General features: G+C 36.7%; 1 protein-coding gene across 2 annotated transcripts; it reads right to left on the bottom strand.

Annotated features, from left to right (window-relative positions):
* Positions 1-116: 116 nt before the first annotated feature.
* map3k3 (mitogen-activated protein kinase kinase kinase 3) lies at positions 117-25,379 on the bottom strand. Of its 2 annotated transcripts, none has more exons than XM_020933291.2 (17): positions 24,375-25,379; positions 18,532-18,608; positions 16,722-16,852; positions 14,610-14,650; positions 12,700-12,799; positions 11,369-11,482; positions 10,670-10,787; positions 8,885-9,018; positions 8,093-8,166; positions 7,925-7,992; positions 7,338-7,433; positions 7,094-7,255; positions 6,700-6,848; positions 3,927-4,058; positions 3,713-3,842; positions 2,993-3,170; positions 117-1,931 (listed from the first exon to the last, which is right to left on the bottom strand). In XM_020933291.2, exons 2-17 carry the CDS (start codon positions 18,533-18,535, stop codon positions 1,703-1,705), a joined length of 1,860 nt encoding a protein of 619 aa, XP_020788950.1. In that variant the 5' UTR covers positions 18,536-18,608; positions 24,375-25,379; the 3' UTR covers positions 117-1,702. The 2 variants fall into 2 exon arrangements, with proteins under 2 accessions (XP_020788950.1, XP_020788943.1); XM_020933284.2 differs by having other exon boundaries at positions 24,386-25,379.
* Positions 25,380-26,238: the final 859 nt, after the last annotated feature.

Here is a 26,238-nt window from a genome sequence, read left to right as displayed (position 1 = left end):
AGTTACTGTAAATTTCAGTTCCATTCACGCCATCTAAAATTTCTTAAACATTACTTAAAAGAACTTAGTCAAAAGAATGGACAGCCTCTTTTTTTTTTTTTTTTCAATTTTATTTATTGGCTTGGGAGAAAAAGTCTCTAAAATAGCTTTCATATTAAACTGTAGTAGTAGCCACAAGCTTTTCTTTATGTAACACTATTTTGATATATTCAACATTGCACTGCAAGTCCTGTCATAGATTATACTAGTCAACTATTCTTTTTCATTTGCTTTTCCCAAAGTTTTCATAGCAAAATGAAATGATGAAAATGAGTAAACCTTAGGAAAACCAAAGTCGTCTTTTCACTTGGTCAATTGACTCTTAGCTGTCCTTGGCTCCTGTCCAGTTTATATAATTGGTCAAATAAACATGCTTTGTTATAAATTACTTACAGGAGAATACTCATTATTTTGAAATGGATAATAGCCAGGCCAGCCAGGATCCATATGCCAAGCATTCAAGATTTTATATGATATTATGTATTGTCTGCAAAACCAGTTGCTTTAACACATTTAAATCTAACAACACTGCAAGTATTACTAGATTGTTTGCATATAAAAATATATATTTTGCTTTGCTTGAAGAGGAGTAATTAGCGGTACATAAATAAAAAGAACATTGTTCACATTTGAAAAATGAATATGAAAGTGCATCTGATTTTCAGTGGCCCTCTTATTAAAAAAAAACAAAAACAAGAACAAAACAAAACAGCATTCATTTTAAATTAACTCATTGGCCTCTGCAACAAAACTAGAGCCCTTTTGAGGTCCTATTACTGCACAGTCAGGGCTTTTTATATGACCAATACTGAAAATTTGAATGAGATGGAAAATACGGAAAACCCCACCTTAAGCTATTTACTATAACTGTAGTGACTGTATGAACATACTGTATGCTCACCATTCAAACAGAGACAAATACAACTGAAGTCACTTGAGCTGGTAGTGACAGCATCTCAATGCTCTGAGGGGCACTTAGCATCACAATCTGAAAGCTTACATTCTGGGTGGAGATACACTACATTACATCCAAGACCACTCAACTCTCTTCCCAACTTAATAATTAATACTTAACCTACTGATACTTCCTTTTTGACTAACCCTAGTTTCCACTGGTCAACTTACTTAAATGCCTTGTTGTAACTGATACCTTCTCATTCTGAAAGGACTAGCAGTACAGTGTCTTTCAAACTTTCTCTAATTAATCACAATCCAATCCACAAAGGACAATTCTACAGCTCAACCACAAACCAATGTGAGAAATGGCATATTATACAATTCACAGGGGATCTTTACTTTTTTAATGAAGCTCTAATGGTGGTGCTTCTAATCTAAGAATGTATTTTGAAAAACACGTATAGAGCTCTGAAATGCATCATGAGTGAAAATTCTGGATTTTAACTGCTTTAGCTTTGCACAAATTATGTGGTCCTGTATTTCACAACACCAAACAACAGTGAGCTTGCGTTTCCCTCTGGTGGTGACATTCGGAAGTACATTTGTAGAAGTCGATTGTTGACTCCTGCTGTCAACAAAAACATCTCTGCAGTGTCTCGAGAAGCAGACAGACCGCGGATAACACTGACGTCTGGCTCTGTTTGGATTTCATGGCAGCTACAACTGATACTGCTGCTGTGTTTGGAGTTCATAACACCGGCAGCTTTCAGCACAGTATGTGGGAGAAAGGGTGTCTGAGCAGCTCCTCCGCACTGGGCCTCAGCTTGGCCTCCACAAAAATGTAGTGGATAAAGTCCCGGGCCTGTTCAGAGCAGTGCAGAGGCAGCAGCGGCTTGGTGGGCTGAGTAGCAATCTTGAAAATGGCTGCCATGGCTTCATATTCAGCCCAGGGAGGCTTCTCGGTCAACATCTCCACCACCGTGCAGCCAAGACTCCTATAAAACACATGGAGAAAGTTCAATAACGGCCTTATAGAATTATTTATTACCATATCTTGAAAGAAGATAAAAATGCAGAAGGCTAAGGCATAGGATAAATGTTGTAGATAGGAATGGGTCATTTATTACTGTGTCTTAAATGTTGAAATTGGAAGAGAGTATGACTGTACACTCAGCTACTGATTGTCATGATTGTTTTGTTCTATCCATCAAGTTGTTTTTTGTTCTTTCCTGACAGGCTCATTCGTAAGTGGGTTCACTTCAGCCTAAATCCCTTCGGTCATAGTTTTATGGGAATGTTTGCATCAAGTTCTGTTAATACAAACAAGTCCTACTACTACTACTAAATGTCGATTATGGTGAAACATTGGATAACATGGATAATATTGAGTTTATTTACACCATATGCCTCCAAGTTATTAGGCATGTTATAATTGTGTCCCGTCATCATTATCTTTGTCAAAGTTGTATTTAGCTTGAGTCATCCATGTTTGAGTAATCCTGTATTGTCCACCATTGGAGGCTTGACTGCTCTGAAAATATTTGTTTTCACCTATACCCTATCTTCGAGGCCCACTGCTCTGTACCTATTTGAAATTATTTTAAAAAATAAATAAAAAAACAGACTCCAGGTCATACACACAGGGTTCAAAAATGTCACGTAGCCTTTTTGAACATACCAGTCTCTGTTAAGACCTGTCTGACTGGCTGACAGCCAACCACATCATTCACTGGCTCTCACTTGGATTGCATAAGAGTATGTTTAGATGTAGCTTGTTCTGTGTGTGGGAGAGTGATTACAGTGGGTTACATACTGCAGATGGCTTTTTAGTGGTTTACTGAAAGATTTTACCCATCAGATTGTAGCATAATGCATCATTTCAAACTGAAAGCCTCCAAAGTGATAATAGGACTATACACACTTCTTAATAATTAACAAGGGTCAACAAATCCAAATGCTAAATGCTAGGAAGTTGTAGTTTTTCCTCATGCTATGGAACACTGTCAGTGTAATAAGTAACATGTAATATGTATATAAACTTGTTGACAAGCCTGACCAGACATCTGCCTTTCTGCCATAGCCCTCTCCGCTGATCACTTCCGGGCTCATCCAGTAGGGGGTACCAGTCACAGAGCGGATCCCAGTGCCCGACATACAAATGGTCTGAAGCCTCTTACTGGCTCCAAAGTCCCCCAGCTTCACATTACCCACGGAATCACGCAGGATGTTGGCACCTGAAAGACAAACAAATCAGAAATTAACAATGGTTTCTGTTACACTGTCTACACAGTCTGAATTTTGGAGTACAAGTTATCAACATTACATATTTCCTTCACTTCAAATTGTGCCAGAATTACATTTAGATTTAGCATAGCTTTTACACGCTCTTGTCTATTATTTGTCCGGGGATGGAACCGACCCAAATCGTAGGTGCTCTTATTTAGGTCTAGAGGAGGCTACAAGTTTTTAAGCACCATATTTTCCTTGACAAAGAGCTTAGCATCCTGTCTTATTCTGTTTAAAAATGACTCACTCTGTAATTTAGGTCTGTACAAACATGTTCTGAAATGTGATTCTTGTATTCATTTATTAATTTCTCAGTTCATATTTCAGTCTTTTTGCCACCTCTCCTGGATTCATTTAAAATATGAGGACTGGCTGTAGACCACTCCAATTAAAAAGAGGCATATCACTGACAAACAGACATGACTGAATCTCAATCTTTATTAAGTGTACATACCCTATTTATAATGTAAATACATTACATAAGTGCTACCTTTGATGTCTCTGTGCACAATCATGTTGCTATGGAGATAGGACATGCCCTCCAGGATTTGTCTGGTGTATTTCCGAGTCACATTTTCAGTCAGAGCTCCATAAGCCTTCAGCTGGTCTTTCACTGATCCCTGCAGAGAGGAAATATACAATTTTTTACATTTTGACACAATCCACAGCCGTAATAATAGACATTTGAGATCAGCAGGACTCACTCCAGGCATGTACTCCATAAAAATAGTGAGGGTCTTCTCACAGTGGTCCCTCAAACAGCCGTAATACTGCACTATGCGATCATGATGTAGGTTTTTCAGCAACTGGATTTCACACTCCAGAGCACTGACTTCCTGCACAGAAATGTAACAGAGAGGGATTTAAAAACATTTATCATTTCAATTTGCCTTTGCTTTGATAGGGTCAAGTATTTTACAAACAAATTTATAACCAAAGAATGAAACATCCTCCAAATCCAGAGACTCTTTTTAAAATAAAAGCAGCAACAGGTAACAAAATCATCTGATGCTAAATTCTGGATACAGAATAAAATTAAAGCTAATCTGGGTTTTAAATGCCACCAGGACATTTTATAGGTCAATATTATTTAATACAGATGGGGGCAGCTAAAATTAATATTGTTAAAATGTAGATGTTGGTTGTAATACAGTGAATTCTTGGGTCCAGTCACAAGTAGAAATGATCAGGTTCAACATTTGTGAATTTACCTTTTGGATACTTCAGGGCAAAGTACAATTTTATCAATAGGAGAATCTGTCTTTTGCCATCATCACATTCTAAAATCTGAAAACCACCAAAAGGCTGAAATATATTGGTGCAAATTTTCTGTGTGTGACAGCCATGATGTAAGAAAGTCTAGTTATTTTTTATAAACAAACTGAACATTTAAAAGCCTTGGATTTTATTATCTTTGTTTTTTGACTACACATATATGGCCTTATATTGAATATTTGTTGATCAGAATTTCAGTTCTTGATGTCATTATTAAGGATGCACCGATATTGGTATAGAATATCAGTTCCTGTATCGGGTCTCAGTTCCTTGATACCAATATCCTGGTGGACTCTTTACTGACTCACGTAGGCCCAGAACATCTCATGATATTTTAACTTTAAGTCATATAAAGTTATTCAGTAGTTACTTGCAGGATACATAACAGTTGCATAACACAATCAAATAAATGTTCTCATAAGATGACTGTGGTTTGAGAGAAAAAAGCCATTTTCAATTCCTACAGTAGTCAAGTCATACTTCAAGCCATAGTATTGTTATTGGTATTTGAACTGAAAAACCTGGATCGGTGTATCCCTACTCATTGTAGTAGATCAATTCAGTCATTATAGGAGATCAACAACCATGAAACATCTCTGTGTTAAGATGTTGTGGGGTAATATCACTGTAGCCACAACATGTGCTGTTTAAGACACAGGCAGAGACAGCACATGTTTTCCCAGAGGCATTCAGGAAGCTATGTTCAAGTCGGATTGGATAAACATACCACAACACTGTGTCAAAATATCATACAGCTTGAAGTGTAATCCAAGCGTGAAAAGACAAAGCATCGATGAAGTAACTGATTACTTCATTAAGATGACAACTGCATTCCTGTGTTTAGACTTCAACAGAATCACATGTCAAAAATACTGTACTGATGTCACTCTGGTTCTGGAAATATTCTGAACCTCCATCAATGATCTACAAACCAAGAATGCGCCACTAACAAAGATTATTTCTACAAGTGTACACAAGGGTAAGGTGTGTGAGTAAGTGAGGTTAGCAGCCACATCTCATCTCACGTCAGCCTCAGGGCAACTTTGAGTCAGAGGTGGGTAGAGTAGCCAAATACTCTTAGTACAAAATGCAAGAACCAAAAAATGTTTAATATTGGCAACATAAAGTTTATCTTACTTACTCACAGAAGGAAGAGTCATCAAAACGTTTATTCAAGTAGGAGTACTGTTAAACTGTAAACTATATTACTAAAGATGGAGTAAAAGTTGCTGGAAAACTTTGAGAAGTACAGTTATTATATTTAAAAAGGACTAAAGCAGTAACCACCTCTGCTTTGAGTGTTCAAATAAAATGCCAGCTGAAAACTATTGCATAGTAAATATATTTGTAAAAATGTTGATGTTTCTCCAGGATAAAGCTAAAAATATCTATAATAGACACTACAGTACACAACATCCGGGTTGAGTTTATCCTTGAGTGACCTCCATGGACACAACAACAACAACAACAATTGTGTAAAATGTACAATAGAACAGGGGCTATTTCAGCAGCTTCCTGTTATAGCCTATGCCACATTTTGAGGACTTTTTCCCATTTAAAAGATCTAATATTTTGGCATACTATGGCAACTGTGCTAATTTCTCATCATTGTGAAACCCATGAATAAACTAAGGGCCTTGTTTGTATTTGTGCAGTGTGGAAAACAGTCAAAACAGCAACAGCAGATACTTTGCAGCTGATATCATCAAGATTTCCTGGCAGTGGGATGCTAACTGTAGGCATGCTCTGTCTGTGGCTTTGTTAAACATTAAACTGAGCTTTGTTTTAACACAGTCTGACCATAAAGAACTAACTTAGCTGGAACTACAACAGGTGAGCTGATTTGTACTGAACAAGACCCTCTCAAATAACATTACAGTCACAAGCAAGCGCTCAGTTAGTTTTCTTTTTGTTGAAAATCAAACACCTAAAGAGGACTATGAACACTTCACCTGCTCCTGAAAATGTGTTGTTTAAATCCATTTTGCATTTTTTCTTGACTTTTCTATCTTACAACCTTTTGGCAATGTTTGTTAATCTGTGCATTGTGTCACCATGAACTCCTGAACATTCAGCCATAGAGATACATATAGAACACCCCCAGCATTATGTCACTGCAAATCGTATCAATATTCTCACCCACAATTCCTCACATTTCAATATTTCTATTACCTCTAAGTCAAAGCATTCATTAGGTCATACCTTGCTTGTTTCTGGACTGTCGGGGTCAAACTGGACCTGTTTAGCGGCCAGTTCTCGTCCAGTGTCTACATCGTAGCACAGATAGACCTGTCCAAACGCGCCCTGACCCAAGAGCTTCCCTCTGCGCCAGGTCACCGGAGCACTGGGAGCTGTGTAAACAAAATGCACAGACACATGTTTATGTGAATTAATTATCTCAAACAGGGCTTAATGAACTATTCAGTGCAGTTTTTCAGTGAAACAGAAACAGAAAGTTACATGGTGGGACTTTAATGACCCTTCAACTAGATAATCTTCAAGTCTGACTGAAGTCAACATTGTTATAATAAAAACACTTTTTACTTTATGCTTTATGATGTTACATAAAAAAAACCCCAGCAGACTAGATACTAACATTTATGGTTAACCGTTCGTTCTTGTGGGCGGAGCCTGCCCTGAGGGTCCACTAGCTGCCAGCTGCCTAAACTCTCCTCGCTACCATTGAGCGACCTCCGCGACGGCACCAGGGTGAAGAGGTTTCCCTGTGGACGCCGTATTCGAGGAAATGTCCGCCGACCTGCCACAAGACATTAAAAAAACAGTATTATGATTTGAAAGACAGAGACAGACTTGCAGTAAATACAGTGTTAAGTTTATACCTTCACTGTGGTCTTTATGATGAACAGAAACATGGTACCTCCGTGGATATGTGCCTCCTTTACCCACAATTCTGTCATACACATGATTCTCCCGGTCTAAACATAAAAATATAAAAGGTGAAATTGATTAGCAGTCAACAAAAAAATCTTGTTTGACTAAAGACATGCCCGGTGCATCGATTAGTTGACAAAAGAGGTGTGGCAAAAGCAGACCAGCTATTAGGTAATTCTATTGTGAGACCAAACATCGGACCCAAACCACACCACATGACTACTCACAGGACTTCATGCAAAAATACATAGTTATACAGAAACGTATAGGAAAACTAGGTATTTACATGTAAAAAGGCAGAATAAACTCCTGAATTCTATAATAATTAGTTGAATAATAAAACTTTTTATTCAACTAAGATATCACTGATATAATCGATCAACTAAAGACACACAGTCCTACTTCAGCAATGAATCACCAATACAGTTATTTAGGCACCAGCCCTCTCTCTGAAATCATAACATCAAATACTGTCATGAATGCAACCTTTATATTCTAAAAACAACTAAATTTCCAGAGGTTGTGTATGTCCCACCTGAGCATTCCAGTCTGTTGTCGGGATAGCTCTTGGCCCGGTGCATTCTGGATTTCCTCAATGACGGGCTAACCAAAAAACACAAACATTTATTTCACTGAATTACTTCATTTCAGCATAAAAGAAGAACTAGAGTAAACAGAACTTGTGTTTGTTTTTGGCGCTGACCTGTCTGAGCTGCTGTCCAAAGACTGACAACTTCCAGAGACAGAGTTTTCGGCACTGCTCCAAGGATCCATCACCTGTGGAACATGAGGAGGGTAACTCTAATCTATAGATACAGATACATGTGTTAACAACTCTTACTTAAAATAAATAAATACATTCTATCTGGCTACACAGTTAAATGTAAATGTAGTAAAACACATTGTTATGACACTGTTAAGTAAAGAACTTAACTTAAGGTTGGATACCTAATTTTAAAAGGCCCATGCTATACTATTCTCTCATCTACATTATAAAGCTGTTTTCATGTCAAAAGCAAATCAGGAGTTGTGTTTTGTTTCATTCACACATGTTTAATGCACAACACACTTTGCAAATTTAGGCTGAGTTCTTTTCACAAACATTAATTCCATACACATTCACTAGATGGATGATTTCAGCCTTGGACTTACCAATCTAAATTAAAGGTAACTGTTGAAAACTACCACTATATGACATCACACGGTGGAACAGAGCATTTTGAGTTTTAGAGATGTAGACAGACTAATAATAAAGGGTTACTCAAACAAGTGTGAATGCTCATAAGAGTCAGTTTTGTGTAATATAAGCCCTTTAAAATAATACAATAATTATAGTTATTAATTATTATTAATTATTGGAATACATATAAAATTTAAAGGTGTACTAGGTAGCTTTCTTGATGCAGGTAAAAGTTTGAGGTTTACACTTGCACTCTGGCACTATGGTTTGATATGTCCACATTAGCCCTCCTTTCATGAGACAGTTTGCACTCACACATTGGTCGCTGGTCTCGGGGATGAACTCTCCTTCACTGTTGATGGAGGTGTAGGAGCCTTGGCGAGCGATTCTCTGTTGCCGTTCGGGTACATAACCAGGAGGCGGGGAACTGCGGCCTGTGCTCTGGGATCCTGGCATCAGACAGAACGAAATAAAAAAGATATATAAGACAGACAACTTTATTATCTGTCCCAGCAGGTGATAGAAGTTTTTCAACATTCATCATAAGAGTGATACATAAAAGACATTTAAAAACACATAACAATAATAAAAATTCTGAATTAGGGATTTTTTTTTGTATATGAACATGATGCTTCCACGACCCAGTCCTGAATAAAGCGGAAGAAAATGGATAGAAAAAGCACACAAAAAAACACATTCCTTTATGTACAGTATAATTTTTAAATATGTGTAGCTTAAGAGCACTATGTAACTTTTCTGTCACCTTCTACTCTCCATGGTGATGTTATTGCGTTGCCTGGAATGCTCCATGGTATGGCATTAAACTAACCTATCTCACTTTTATTCAATTACCTTTTATTTCTAAAGAAATAACTTGACCGGTACCTAAGCCTAATGGCATGTCAGTGGCTCAAGTCAGTGGAGAATTTTCATGTCAGTGGAGAATTTTAATGCTACACTGGGGAACATTCGAGGCAAAGAAATAACACCAATATAGAAAACATGCATATAAAAGTTACATAGTATATCTTTAAAACTAATTTACCGCTTTAATTGTGTTTAATTGCGTTGTTTATCTTGAAGTTCTAAATGTGATCTTGGCTGTAAGGGTTAAGTCCTCTGCGACCATGTTAATTTGGCTTCGGGGAAAAAGTGTAAACCAGGCCACTCTAATAGCGCAGCGTAATCTGATTGGCTGTTGTCCAGTAGCCATCTTCTAGTAATGGTGAACAGGAAAAGGAAGAGGACCCATTGCTCGAAGGGGAAGCTCTGAACAAGTAAGCAGAGGGCTGAGAAGAGGTGACATAAAGGGCACGAACTGTATGACTAAAATACTATAAGAGCAGGGGTGGGCAGGACGATGTACAAGAATTATTGTTATCTCAAAAAAAAAAAAAAGATCTACAGCAATGTCGTAATGGCAATTATGAGCAAGATATTTTCCATTTTTGCCTCTAAGGATACTAAGGAGAACGTTTGTTATGTTCAGGTTTAAATCATGATCTTCTAAATTTAGTTCTAATGCAGCCTTTTATTTGTCCCGGTCTATTGCTAGTAAATACATTTTTAACGAATTGCTCTGTCAACATGGTATTAATATGAAGTGAAAACACAGATTCCATATTTCAGTGTTAAAAGCTGTGAATGTCTAGTACAGGTGTTGTAATAAGTAATAAGTAATTATTGTCACAGTGGGGAATTTAGTCCTCTAACTTCAATGCAACTTGTCAGATAGATAGTCTTGGTCAGTATTACCATAGCTGGAAGATTTGACCTATTGTCTATTTTTTGGGTATAGACTGTATAGTGGACTAAGAAAGTGTGACGTCACCCATAAAGTTCGGCTCCAGTCAAATGAAGCTCATAAGGCTAGCAGTTATAGGAGGGAATTTGGAGCCGAGTTCCATATTAGAAATACAAACACCAGGATCATGTAGAGCAGGTTAATACAAACATTTTAAGACAAAAATGACAAGGCTCACTGCAGCAGTTACAGAGAGAGTGGCAACAAATTTTCAATGTTAAGTCAATTGGAAATAGAGTTGATGGACCCGGTAGCGCCCCCAACGCGGCCGCTAGTGGGTTAGGTAATGAAATTACCGGTTGAGTGCTGGCGCCCCCTGGACTCTGGAGGCTGGTACATGGTGCTGTCTCCAGTTGACTGTGAGGCACTGATCCTCACCTGTTTACAGGGCACTGGATGTGAGTAGGACACAGACTGAAGAGACAAAAGAAAGTCATTCATTAGTGATCTGAGACAAAATAATAATGAAAATAAACATAGAAAATACTATAACATACATTTCTGAGCCAGTACAGACAGGGGATTTGTGTATGAGTGTTGTAAAAACAAACTCAAGCTGACAAATCTACTGTATATTGTTCTGAGAATGAGCCTGAGAGAATGCATTATAGGAGTTTGCTATGTTTAAATTGCTAATGTGTTTCCCTTTCTGATAAAATAGTAGATCTACTATAGTATGCCTTTAATGGATGAATTACAATTATTTTGAGGTATTCTGATTATAGCTTCAAAAAGGAGAATCTAACCAGCTGTGTGAACAAAGTGATGAAATATAAAATAATGAGGAACTAGTTTCTCAACCTGCTCATGACTATGAAGAAACATCCGAGTTCAACAGTACAACTGCTTATTTCTGTACCTCCACTTCAGTTTGTGAGAATAATAAAATGTGTGGTCTCCTATTGTTCTCTAGAAGTTTATTCAGCCAAAGCTATTTATTTATCAGCCAAAACTATTCATATCAGTTGCCAATAGTTTGTGCATTTGTTTCTTACGTTGGAGTTCTCTGGCGTCAGGAGCAAAATACGAATGCTTTTCATGTTGGAGCTCCGGTCCAGCAAGTCTACGGCTTTGTCCAGGTCGTCTTGACTTCTGAGAGGGATTGACAACTAAGAACACAAAATACAGCAATTACACATCCAAGAATTTAGTATATTTGGCAATGTCAATGTATATCCCAGTATTATAGTGGTTAAAAGTATCAAAAATCAAATTCTAATGTATACTGAAACTAGTACTGAAACTGGATCCTCATTTAAGCAAGTATGAGATTATAATTATAATATTGTCTAAAACAGAGATTTTAAAATTATCATTTGAGTATTGAAATCTGTATCAAGTATCGAGAATACCTTGAGTATCCTGACAACACTACTCACTATCTGTCTCTAAGCTATGATAATAGGTTTACATTTTTACTTTAGAGGCAACTGACACTCAGGGCCTTTATCAATTAAATAAACAGATGTATTAAAACAAACTCAAGTTCAGCATCCTTACATGTGATAACAACCTTCTGGTCAAATAGTTTTGCTCTTGGGCCAATAATAACACAGCATTATGTTCGTGAAAGGCTAGACAAAAAATAACCACAGTTTATAGTACTGATTCATCATGATTTTCGATTTGATTTGAAGAGTTTATAAAAAAAACAATATGAATGGTTTCAAAATTAATTCCAAGACCATAAACAACACAGACTTTTCAGTCAGACATTTAACATAAACATTGTCAAATTTCTTTCTCTAAAGGCTGAATTCTGCTCCAAACCACATGCTTTTACTGACAGAGGATTGGCTGTAGACCTCTTGGTTATAAAGGCCAAAACATATCATGGACCATTAGAAATTACTATCTCACTATCTCGATTAAAGGGCCTATATTACGCAAAACTGACTCTAGACTTTAAGCCATGTTATAATGTTGTTACCTCATCAAAAACAAATCATACCTGGAGAAGTGTTTTGTTTCATTTACAAACAATGAACAATGTAATCCTGCATTATTAGGCTGTCTACATCTCAAAGCTCAAAATGCTCTGTTACACCATGTGATGTCATAACATGGTGGTTTTCAAGTTAACGGCTACCTTTTACCTTTTGTTCAGTAGAGATTGGTTTTGAGACTAAATTTGCAGGCTTCGTGTGTTAACCATATGTGAACGAAACAAAACACAACTTTCTGATTAAGAAACAACAGAACATAGATTAGAAAATATCGTAAATATGGGCCCTTTAACTTGTGATTAATTGTGCATGTATTCATTTAACAGATTACTACAAGACCTTGAAAAAAAAAAGAAGAGAAGATGGTAGAGCCTCATTACCTCATTGTTCATATAGTGTAGTTCCAGTTGCTGACCAAACACGTTCTTAACTTTCTGCAGGACTTCCTCAAACTCCACTGGCCTCCCGAACATGAGAATTCTTCACCAAAAAAAGAATAAATATATAAACTTAAATAAACATATCAGACACGTCACATTGACTCTCCAAAGACCTGCCCAACATTGCTACCAGTGCATAAAGAAGTGGACTAAGGGAGTGTGACATCACCAATAGCTTTCGGCTTTAAATGAAGCTCACAAGGCTAGCAGTTATAGGGGGCAAATTTGGACCCAAGTCCCATATTAGGAATAGGAACTGATTTACAGACAAAATAGTGAAATAAAACACCAGGATCAGGTAGAGCGAACATTTTAAGACCAAAATGAGGAGTGTGACAGCAGCAGTTAGGAAGAGATGGGTGACGTTTTTTCAATACAAACTGAATTGGAGACGGAGTCAATGGAGTCGGAAGCGCGCCTATGCCCACTTCCTTTTTGGAACGTGGTGGTTAGCGGGTTAATTATGCCCATTCACTGTCTATGATTGCTACAGAAAACATTAAAAATTATGATAATGAAATTACTTGATATCACTGACACATTATCATCATAAGCTACACTACATAAATATGAATGAAACACACATAATGTACTTTAGTCTGCATCTACTTTGAGTCATCTATTATTACCCCACAGCTCAAGTCTTATAGTACTAAACGATTCTAAAAATCTTTCTACTAGTGAATAGAAAAGGAGCCCAAAATAAATATAGAAGACCTAATTTACTATTCTATTCTTCTTTTAGAATATATTTATTTGGTGTGAAGAGTTCTTATTATGAGAAAAAAAAGTTTTATAAAGATGCACTGCACAACTTTCCTGGAGGAAGGTCTACTACCTTTTTGTCTCCATGGAGATGTTATTGTTTTGCCTGGAATGTTCCATGGTATGACACTAAACTTATCCGTTTAGCATTTATTCATTACTTGTGTAATGTAGGTGTAGGGGGAAATATCGAAATATCAATATATTGTATCTTTTAATGTGATGATACAATATCAATATCATGGACTGCTGTATCGATATATCGGCAAGAATATTTTTTTGTATATTTAAAAAAATAATAATAATATTACAGTGCTACAGTTTTGTTGGAAACTCATTTACACAACTCATTTACACAACACAATTGACATTTTCACTGTTCTGATGATTAAAACGTTTTATATTAACTTTGCACAAGAAGTGGTTTAACAAACACTTTTAGTATCACAGACATGATTTTTATTTTTATATCGTGGAATGTGTATCAAGATATGTGTCGTATCGGTAACTTCTTAATGATACCCAGTCTTTATATTGTTTAAACTGTGCATTCCTTCTGTGAACAGGAATGACTCTCCACAGATCTGACTTGTAATATAGTGTAGTGGTGTAACCTGCTTGTCTTCTTTATGATAGATAGGTTTAATATATACTATGGAACATTCTAGACAAAGCAGTAACATTTCCATGGCGATAAGCAGGTGGCATATCATCCACTAGAAATGTTACGCAGTGCACCTTTACACCCCCCAAAATATTGTTCCACCTCTCACATACTGAAGACTAAGTTGACACTATTCATTATTATGACTAGACAACATACAAGTACTATAGTGTTTTACCCAGATTCCTCTGAGTACACCTTGCATATTTGAGGTTAAAGTTGGCAGCCACAGCGTAACCACACTCCTTCCCTTTCCCAGTTTGAACTCAAATACCAGTCTAACTCTGAATCAAAAGCACAGGCTCTTTGTGACTGATTTGACTGAACATTTAACAAGAACAGTGTGCCTCCTGGAAACATGTTTACACAACCTCTGACCTTTATGGAGTGCCATTAGTAAAGAGCAAAAACAGCCACCTACCTCCTCTCACCGGAAAACTCAAACTTTATCCTCACGTCGTCCTATAGGAGGAAGAGAAAGTGCATCAGAGGAAAGTGAAATTTAACTGTATTTGAACTGTTATTATTATGTCATTACACATTTGTACACACATCTGCTGCCCATGTCCAACCGGGAAGACAAATTCCAATCCAGAATTATCAAACTAGGTAGCACTAAGTATCCCCAAATTACAAATAACAGCTTTTCAAGAGCTATCTTACGAAAAGGCCATAAGGCTGCAACAATAAAAGCAAATAATAATAATAATAATAATTGTAGTCATATTTTAATAATCTTAATTGTTACCTGGACTACATAGACTTCAAAATACACAAAAAAATATTTATACTTTTTATTATTATTTTTTATTTTTTTTATAAAATTTATCTAACACCACACATGTGCTCTGGAGTTATTAAGGTCAGTTAAGTGGCAGAAACATTTACCAGAGTCCCCAGTGTAAACACAGTCAGCAATCTGAACTTTTAATATAATTTCTCATACCCACAAAAGCCTGAAGTACTTTATAGCAAATACTAACTCAGAGCTCTTTCACAAATGCACCTTTGTGGCATTACTAAAACACAGAAGTGGGTGGTCTCTCACTTTTCTCCAGGAGTTAAAATAGAAGTACAATCTCACCATATCTGACAAGTACATTTAATATTATGCAGTACCAGAAACATATTTGTGGTTGACTGCTGTGTGTAATTGACATGCTCTTTGGTATGTTCCAGTCAAACGTGTGGGCTCAAGGAAGCACCATTAGCAGCATGAATATCCATACACTATTACATACTTCTGTGGTGGTGGTCCGCAGTCAGAAACTCAGCTGACGGACCAAGACAAACACTGGGCCTGTGTTTAAGGGCTTCCTGGATATATTCATAGGCTAAACCATTAGGGCTTATTCATTATCTAAATCTATACAAGTTTGAAGCTTTCCAGATCACACACTGAGCCCAAAGCTAACCAAATATTCGCTCTTCTGAAAGTATTATCAAAAAGGCTGCAAACATTTAAAAAGATGTGCAATTAAATAAATAGAAACATGCAATGTAATCTTTCAAAGAAGCGTGTATAAAGATAAATTTAAATGCCCTATATTACGCAATATTCAGATCTATCAAAAACATACCTGGAGTTATGTTTTGTTTCATTCACACATGTTTAACACACAAATCCTGTATATTTAAGCTGAGTTCTTCTCTCAGACTGAAAACACTCGGTTCCACCTTGTGATGTGGTTATACAAGAAGTGCTCCACTGTGTTTTTCCTTAGAATCATTGTCAATCTCTAAACAAAAACAACTAAACTACTAAACAACTGGTAAAAGGTAAATGTTAACTTAAAAACAACCACTACATGACATCATAAGGTGGAACAGAGCATTTTGAGCTTTGGAGATGAAGACAGACTAATTATTCAAACATGTATGAATGAATCAAAACACAACTCCATGCATCTTTTTGAGGAGGTAACAGCATAATAACATGGCTTAAAGCTCACAAGAGCCAAGTAAGCATAATATAGCACCTTAAACAAGCCGATTTAACAAGCGCTAAATGTGCAAAATCGAAAAAGCAAGTTTAACTTCATTTATGAAGAGTTGCATTGATATTGTCTTTATATTGTTGTCGATATATTCCCCAAATACTGAAATGCAAATTTTTGTGAGTCACCCACCCTTTTGCCCCAACATGTTTGGGCTGTAATAAATGAAGAAAAAAATGCAATCCCTTATTACAAGAAGACCTACTTGAAAACATCTAAAACAATGAGATTTTAATGCCGTTCTTATTCTGTGAAGCATTTCAAATTACTTTGTGTACGAACTGTGTTATACAAATAAACTTGCCTGTGTCTTGCCTAAAAAAAAAAATGAATCCAATCAGTGGTCCCAAGTCAGTATGAGTCTATGCTAATTCAATAATGCAGACAACTGACTGTAGTCTCGCTAATCTTTTTTTTACTGAACTCACAAATCCTGCTCATGTACAAGCTCAAATCTCAGTCTCGGACAAAACATCTTAGTTAGACTAATGAAGATGCATTTCTAATAAATTTCAGTTCCTGCGCTGGCCTCTCACCTGTCTGTTGACTGGAGCAGAGGGAGCAGGGGGCTTTGGTTTTCCAACATCATAGGACATAATGGGCTGTCGACGAGTCATCTGCAGAGCCACCAGGTCCTTCATGATGGAGTGAAGCGCCTGCCTCTCATCTGCAGAGACAAAAACAGACAAGTGCAGCATTTTGTTGTTATGGTTTGACTGGGAACTGGACTGGAAATTACAACTGATTTTATTTGAGAAAAAAGGAACTAAGAAGACTGCGATCACTGTCAAAGCTATCCTTTAATGGTCAAAACAGTAAATAAACAAGAGAAGCAACAAAGAGACATGCACTTCACCATAATAGGAAGTGCTGTGTAAAGTGAAAGTAAATGTACCTAGGTTGTTTTGGAGAGAAAAGCACTATTCCTCTTTCGCACATCTTCAAAACAACAATTACGATATTATCCATTTTAAAATCTAGCTAGGTACTGCTCTGTTTGACGCTGTTACTCAAGTTTGACTTTAATCTAAGCTTTATTTGAACACAACTGGATCATAAAGAAGTGACTTAGCTAGACGTACAACAGGTGAACTGATTTGTACTGTTAAACAAGTAAACTAATAAAATTACAGTCACAAGCTAGCATTCACAAGCAGTTAGTCACATTTTTTTATGAACATCAAACAAGTAAATGGGACCATAAACACTCGTATTGATCACAGGCTCAAAGTTTTCAGATTTTTATTTGTGTGCATTGTATCATTATGGTAACTGCTCAACGTTCCTCCATAAACATACACGCAGAAAACCCCCAGCATGATTCATCATATTTATACATATAATACTGCTGCAGCGTGATTATAAAACAGACCAAAACCTTTACTCAATCAACGTAACTGTTTGTAAGAGAAACAACATGGCCTTTTGTTTATTAAGGTACTTGATGAATCACTCATGGCTGCACTGATACTGTCCTGTCAAACAGCATCACAAGTTCAAACAGAGTAAACATTCCCACTGTGTAGTTTGGAACAACATCACAGGACACATTCCCACACACCCATTACTGGAAAAACACTGAATTGCAATTTTTGGTTTTAAAATCAAAATTCAATTCAAAGTGCACATTTTAAACACCTCTAGGAGCATTATGTTTGACAGTCAACTGACTTATGAACTGCTAAACCTAAGCACTGGCAAAACAAGAATTACAGGGACATGAAGTCAAGCCAAAAAGTCTGGTCCACTCTGCTTCAAACCGCCTGCTTTTATAGACTATAGCGTGTTGGCCGGGGACCTAAAGAACGACTTAGAAATAAATGACAAATTTTCAATCTTGGTTAAAATGTGATCCATTGCCCAGATCTACCAGTCAAAAAATTGTTATTTAATGTTTTTTCTTACTTCATACATTTGATGTCTTCTGATCAAATGTTGAAACTTGTAAAGATATAGACAAAACCTTGAGAGGGAGAGTCCAAACTTTTGACTGGTAATGTATACTGACTGGTATATTTTGTATGCAAAAATATCAATATTCATACTTATCAATGTATGGTTTATTTATGTATTTATCTGCACACTACAATATTTTTTTCAATACCTTTTTTAAAACTCAGTGGTATCAGATCGATATATTGAAACCTTTGCCATAGTCCATATACCATACCATGACTGAACCTAAAACTACTATATCTACTACTGTTGTCGCTGATCGCTACCCTACACCAGAAATCACCCTCAGACTGTGGTAGTTGGGTAGTTATTTATGTCTTGTTTTATCTGCTGCAGTGAGGGAAACATGCCCGGTCTGTCTAGTGTCTCACATCACAGTAGAAGACTTACTCATGGCGCCGTTGCTTGTGGACTTGGTGGTCTATCGCACAGCTTTCCAAAAATGTGTCTCTGTGATGCCAGCGGCCCTGAAGAAGAAAACAGGAGAAAAGCATTTGATTTATGACTGAAGAGTTCAAAGAGTTTCAGTCAGTAGTGAAAGGCTGTTAGCATGTTGTTATGAGTGTTGTTATGCGTTTATCGTGATAAAAAGGGCAGACTACAAAGATCATCGCCATTATTTCACTAGAATGTGCTGAATAAAGCTACTTATCATGATGTTTTCTTCTACATAGTTGTTGTTTTCACTTACAACAAAGTACAATACAATAATAGTTGTTTAAATGTGTAAGTTATTCATAATATTAAAATTAAAACAATTATTCACATCCATAAAATGTTTTAACTGTCAGCAACTATAATCGTTACCATGAGATTATCATTAATCACAGTTATTTTGGCCATGATAATCATGACACCAAAATTCAGTATCATCCCATGGCTACAACTGAGATCAATATGTTACACAGGTGAACCATACAGACATATGGAAACATTAATGCAAAATATAAGTCATGCAATATAATATCTTGAATACTTTTGATCCACTGTTCATTTTGTAGCATGAAGCAGTGAGCAAAATTTAAAGGCCCTATATTACAAAAAAAAATACTGTAAATTGACTCTTGTGAGCTTTAAATCATGTTATAATGTTGTAACCTCATGAAAAACATACTGGGAGTTGTTTTTGTTTCATTCACGCGTGTGAGCAATGCTTTATTATTAATCTTATTTACATCTCCAAATCTAAAAATGCTCTGTTCCTCTTTATGACGTCATCAAACAGTAGTTTTTAAATTAACAGCTACCATTTGACCTTTTGTTTAAAAGAGATTGATAAGTCCTAGGCTAAAATTATCCAAATTATTCTAATGAAGGTATATAAAGTTTAAAAACACAGTGGAGCATTTCCTGTATTGTCACATGACATCACAAGAACCAAAATATGCAGGGTCTGTGTGTTAAACATGTGTGAATGCAATAAAACACAACTCCAGGTGTGTTTATGATGAGGAAACAAGTTTATAACATTGATCATTGATGATCTGGTACTTCATCTTTTCCAACTAATAGGCTACCAATACAAAACCATCAAATATCTGACATATACACTGATTTAAATGCGTCATAACATCCCTATTGCTAATTTAAAATAACTGAACTTTTACAATCTGCGTTACAACTGAAATGATTTACAGTGACATTAAACAGAGGGGCTGAAACTCATTTACTGGAAAATCCCTTCTTTTTATGCCTAATTCACGGCAGCAGATCATACCTATATAAGCTCTCTCCTCTGGGACAGCCTGTTTAAATCACAGAGGTTGAAGTGCACGCGAGGGAGAGAAAGACAATTGCAAAGGTCTGGATCGAGTCTGGCATCAGTTATACACTGGGAGAATGTTTTAGACTGAGTTTGAGCCATTTTAAATATCCACCATGGTTACACTCTTGGGCTGCATGAGCTACAAAACCCACTGCCAAAGCCCTATTGTTGTTGTTCACAGGCGCTTCGTATCAACAGCAATATAAACTCAGGCATTTCCTTCAATGGACAAGGCTTCCCCAAATTTGAACCAATAAACTGAGGAACTGAAGTCTATTCAAGAAAGAACAAATGTAATCTGTGCAGTTTAGGATACTTCAGCGGTTTTAAACATGCAGTTGGTCAGTTCAGTGTGTTTCAGTTACTGTACATAAACTTGGATTTGTGACTCAGCACATTTAAAGCTGAACTTTTAGAAAATAGGTCAGCTTTAATTACATAATAAACTAGTAGGTTACTTATAGGTCAAAATGGCAAATTATTCACAGTGTTTGATAGGACTGCTGTATCATATGTCTCCTGAGAATATGTGATATAACACTTTATCCTACTGTCTTTCCTAATTAATATAGTTTATTAATCAAGACAATAGACCACAATTATTCCTGAATAAATGTAAACAAATTTCTGGCAGTTATTTCTTTACTAATCAATTCCAATAAAATAATCAGCTCTCTACATTCCTACAATACATTGCATTTTCAAAACTTTTCATTACGAGCCTACTTATATACTACTCAACAAGACCCTAAAAGGAGCACTGTGTAACTTTTCTGGTAAAGGGCTTGCCAGTCTCCATGGAGATGTTATTGCCTTACCTCCAGTATTCCAAAGTATGGTATTAAACTTTTCAATATCCACAGAAACAAGCAGTAGATACCACCAGGGCAATTTATAGGTGTTTTCTGTAAAGAGACATGTTTTAAAGGTAGTTTTGAGCAATAAAAATACCCATAAGTGAATAAATTAATCTTATATATGTTTAATACCATATTACGGAACATTACAGGCAAAGCAAAAGTATCTCAATGGTAGCAGACCCCCAACCTGAAGAGTTACGTGGTGCACCTTTAAACTTGGCAATGCTGCTCTCCCTTTAGAATAGCTACTTCCAGTCTCTCTGTAAACACTACATTCATTTGCACTGTTACTTATCAATAACATCACAGTGTAAATGTACAACAACTGTCCAACACAGCAGGGCCCATAAAAACAGTGTGCTCTAGTGTTAATCTGTTCCTTCTGAAGTTACCCCACATGAACTCTACTGCTGTCAGTGCACTGAACTCAAGCTTCAGTGGAAAACACAAACACAATAAAAGATAACTGGGTGACGTGTTTGAGCAAGGGACTGCAGAGGTGAAGTTCAATTCTGTGGAACTGTCAGGGGTCAAAGGTCACCCGTAAAGACCACTAAACGCGGGTGTCAGCAGCAGCTCGTTGGCCCTTGATTTCTGGGTAATAATCGGCCACAGGAATGTTGGGCATGTCCGTCTGTGCTCCGTGAAGCGTGGACACATTATGTTCAAGCTGCTCATGTTTCTGCAGCTCTATTCAAACCATGGCTTAAAGGCAGTACAGTAAAGCTGGACATTTCTATAGCATTTTCATAAACCTATCTTCTCCTTGTTTCTATGGATATGCCTGGAATGTTCCACAGTATGATATTAAACAGCTCTGCCTTCCATTTATGCAATTACCAGTGGTTGTATTGCTCAAAAATATATAGAAAAACAGACATTCTGACTGTGAGTGGGGATGCCTCTCCACAGGTCTGACCTGTAACTTGGTCTGATTTGGTGTCAGCCAAAAAAAAAAAGAAAGGTTTACTGCCATACTATGAAACATTCCAGATAAAGCATCTCCATGAAGAAAAGCATTTGACGGACCCTCCACTAGAAAAGTTACACAATGCACCTTTTAAAGTCACAGAATGCAACTTTTATTATGCTAAATACATATTTAATCTGAGCAGTTTTACATCTCCACACTTCCTTCTTGTTTCCATGGAAATGTTGTTCTTATATTCCAGAGTCTGGCATAAAACATATTGATTTTCACTGAGAATGTTCCAAAGAATGGTTCTCATTTTCTATTTCCACAGAATCATGCAGCTGACTTTTTACCTCCAAAATGTTATATACTATCACTTGACATAGTGTTTTATTGTACCAATCTTAATGTAAAATTGTAAATGTATTCACAATTACAAAAAGCACTTTCTATGATGCAGTATACATTTCTGAAACAACAGGAGCACATGTTACAGCTACTACTTTTAAATTTGCAAAAAGCGGAAGTGTGCATTTAAATAGAACTTTGCAAGCTCTCACAAACATTAATATCCACATGCATGAGGTGTGTGCACAGCTGTACGCAAACGCACAGTGCTTTTACAAAATACTCTCTGCTGTAAAAACTACATGCCTTTTTTTTAACAAGAATAAACAGGCATCCCACCATTTAATTAAATAGTAGTAGTGAATGAAGTAATGACATTCCAGATATTGGAGTTTTATGAGCTGTCACTGTTATCTTGATGTGGGGTCCAAATGAGGACAACTCTGCTCCACTGGGGGTCATTTCACTCATAACATAAACTGTTAAACCTCTTTTAGCGTCTGATTTTAATTACATAGTTGCTGGTATGAGGGGAATTCTCTGAAGGCAGCCTGTTTGCTCCTGGTTCACTCAGTCGTACCATGCACTTTATTTTCCTTGTATCACATTTCCAGGAGTCGCAGGATTTACCAGGATTTTCTCCCCCCCTCTCCCTTTACTGTCTGCTCGGGCATGTTTAGTCTGAGCCTGTTTTTCCCAGCATCAGCGCCTCCTCTTGGGGCATCTGGTCTCTGGACGTTACAGTGAAATCCACTGGCACATACTCCTTCTTGTTTCAGGTGTGTTTACAGAGGTCAGAGTAGACATGATGCATTTTAATACAGCAAGGATCAAATGCTTTCATAACTGTGGCTAGGTACCATTCATAAACCGCAGGCTAAGGTGCCATTTAAATATATCACTGTAAAAAATGTCTTTAAAAGTATATAATATTTATTGTAAACATAAAAGTGTTAAAGATCCTATATCACACAAAATGGTTTCTTGGAAGCTTGTAAACCATGTGTTTTGTTTCATTCACACATCTGAGTAATCCTTTATTATTAGTCTGTGCATATCTACAAAGATCAAAATGCTCTGTTCCACCTTGTGATGTCATGAAGCAGTAGTTTTCAAGTTAACAGATACCTTTTACATTTAGTTCAGTAGATTAGCAATTCCAAAGCTAAAATTTTGCAAATAATTCTCGTGAAGGTGGATGGATTTTAAAAACACAGCGGAGCATTTCCTGTATTATCACATGACATCACAAGGTGGAATAGTGTTTTCTGTTTAAGAGAAGAACACAGCCTAAATATGCATGAGTGAATGAAACAAAACACAACTCCATGTATGTTTGTGATGAGGAAACAATATTATGACATAGTTCAGAAAATAGTGTAATACAGGATCTTTAAAAATAGATATTTTAATAGAAATATTTTTCCACACAAAAGTTTGTTGCTCATCCACCAGAAAAGTTATATAGTGGACCTTTAATGTCTTTGATCTTTTAAGATGTATAGTTACTAAGAGAGAAGCAGAGGAAGATGAGAGCATGTACCTCACTGCTAAAGCTCTGTGTAGTTATTTTTTGCAGAAGACACATCTGTTTCTGTCCTTTGATCTCGTGAAAGTGCTTTGGTCATAACAGTTACTCAGCAGCAGTGTAAATCAGACCAGAGTCATCTGTACAAGTTACGTTACAAATATGCATATAAAAATATGGCTTTAATAATATCTACATTGTATAATATGCAGTTTACAGGTCATTCTGGCACATCTCTGATGGAGTTTAAGAATATCATAATATCATATTGTACTTATAAATCTCAAAAACATTGATTTTCACTATTTCCCACTTTGGTCTATTTTGGTAAATGACTTAATCTAAATCAGTGTCTGTTATTGTAGGCTATACTAAATACAGCACATCAGTAAGGTACAATATGCTTGCTTCAGTGTCATAATATTATAACTGTTAACTTGAAAACTACCACTATGTCACAAGGTGGAACATAGTATTTTGAGATTTGGAGATGCAGAAAGACTAATGATAATAAAAAAGGATTACTCAAACATGTGTAAATGAAACAAAACACAAGTCAAGATATGTTTTTGAGGCTGTAACAACATTACAACATTAAAAGTCATGAGAGTCAATTTTGCGTAATGTGACCTCTAATGGATCATTACTGCATGTCTCTAGATAAAGTTAATTAAATGAGTCTTCTACAGCTTAATATTGTGCCCTAATTTGGAAAAAAAGAACTTTACTTTTAGGCAGTTACCAGCTCCTCTACCATCTCACATGTGTCACTTTGAAGCCCAATGTAAACAACACATAGTAAAACTGCATCCCTCATACCTGTCCCTCACCTTGACGTCGGTCGCTTGTGTAGCTGCGCAGGTCACGCACAGTCTCACGTCCATCGGTACACCTGTCACGCGCACAGACACACCGGTCCGTGCGCGTGCCCGTGCTCCAATCCTCCGACCATCGAGTCTGTCTTTACTGTAAACTCGGAGCAAAGGACACTAAAAAGTCACGTCCCAAGAGCAGCCTGTAGTCCCGCGATGAAGCTACATGTCGCTGCTAAAAGAATAACATCTTTGGCCGAAGAAAACTCAAAAACATTTGCGAAAACATGATAAAAACTGGACAAAAAGTTCAAATCAGCATTAATAACAACGGTATAGCCTCTACGAACTCCATCTGTACCGCTACTTCGCCGCACATTTCCGTGATTTTTAACAGCCTCTCTTCCTGCTAAGTGTGCACATTTTCTTCGGTTCTGCTGTCATATTTGGGTAATTTATACTCTGCTAAATAAGCAAAAACGCGACAATTTAACAGTGCATCAAATTACACACATCCAAAGCCAGATTGCAAAATGTTTCTAACAAAATTAGCCCGATAAAAACTTTGAGTAAAAATATTTGAAGCAAACTAGAAGCGATTCAAAAATAGGAACTTTAGATGTAAAATTCATCAACAAAAAACACTGATTAGTACGATAACTATTATATTAAGCAGTTGTTAACGATAAGCGAGTTGACTTAGGCTTCAAAAACACTAGCAAATATAGTAGTTCTCTCCGATCAGGTCTTTCTCCAGTCAAAACAATGTGAAAAGTTTCGTCCGAAAAAGTCAAACTTCCTGACAGAAAAATGTCGCCCGTCTCATTGGACAAAACTTTTAATTTCCAACAAAAGTGAAAGCGGCGCTCCAGAGTAGAACAAATGTCATAGGGTGTCTTCTGGTCCAATTTTTCGAGTAAGTTTACTGCTGTTCTCAAAAAGTTTTCATTGTCAAAGTGTCCACAACAAAAGTGAAGTTCTCGGGTGCGCGCTGTTACTCGGTGGAAGTGTGGACGGGAGCGCGCGCAGTGTTATTAGTGGGACGGTCCCAGCAGCCTTATGTGGGATGTCCCCGTGACGTGAGGGGGTGTTCAGTACTTTTAACCACTGTAGGAAAACATCTGTAGGCTATCTGCAAAAATCTTGCTTTGTAATTTAATTAAAATATATTTAATATATATCTCTATATTGAGAGATCCAGGACTACATTTATACCATACTCCATACAACTGTACAACAAAGCACCCTTATGTAACAGATAAGCCTGTGTTTCTGTCAATCATCATATCATCGTCATCATATCATATCTTTTCACTGTTTCCTTATGACCTTTTGGGTATAAATGTGATATACTGTATTTATATTACAATACATTTATATAATTTATGTCTTATTGACACCAATCTCTTGATGTTTTTTATTGCTACTTATTGAGAAGTATTAGTAGTAAAAGTTATTGCAGTATAATGTGACATGTGAACTACTGTGTCCAAGTAATTTCCCTTGTGAATCAATAAAGTCTGTCTAAGTCTCAATCTAAATTCATTGCGACAGTGCTATGTTTTGGTGGTGTTCTGGTGGGTTGGAGCTATTGATTAGGCTTATCCGTGCGTTTCAGAATAATGAAAATACCACAAAATATCCTATGTTTTGAATGGTGAAAAGTACTCAAAACGCTGAACCTGATCATTTAAAGAACCAACAAAATGAGGAATGTGATAATTACGGAGACAATTTAGTCATTTAATGCATGAAGCAATATACAAAGGCGTATTATAGAAAGGAGGGACTGCCTCACCTGGAAAACATTGTCAGCCATTATCCATATCCTAACCTTTGGCAGAACCTTTGTTGATGTAATATAATGTGTT

This window comes from Boleophthalmus pectinirostris, unplaced genomic scaffold (genome assembly GCF_026225935.1).
Source record: "Boleophthalmus pectinirostris isolate CB_2022bp ecotype Guang Dong unplaced genomic scaffold, ASM2622593v1 HiC_scaffold_17, whole genome shotgun sequence".
In the NCBI taxonomy this organism is placed as follows: domain Eukaryota; kingdom Metazoa; phylum Chordata; class Actinopteri; order Gobiiformes; family Gobiidae; genus Boleophthalmus; species Boleophthalmus pectinirostris.
The sequence above is the reverse complement of the archived record's forward strand: the minus strand, read 5'-3'. Positions and strand labels throughout refer to the sequence as shown.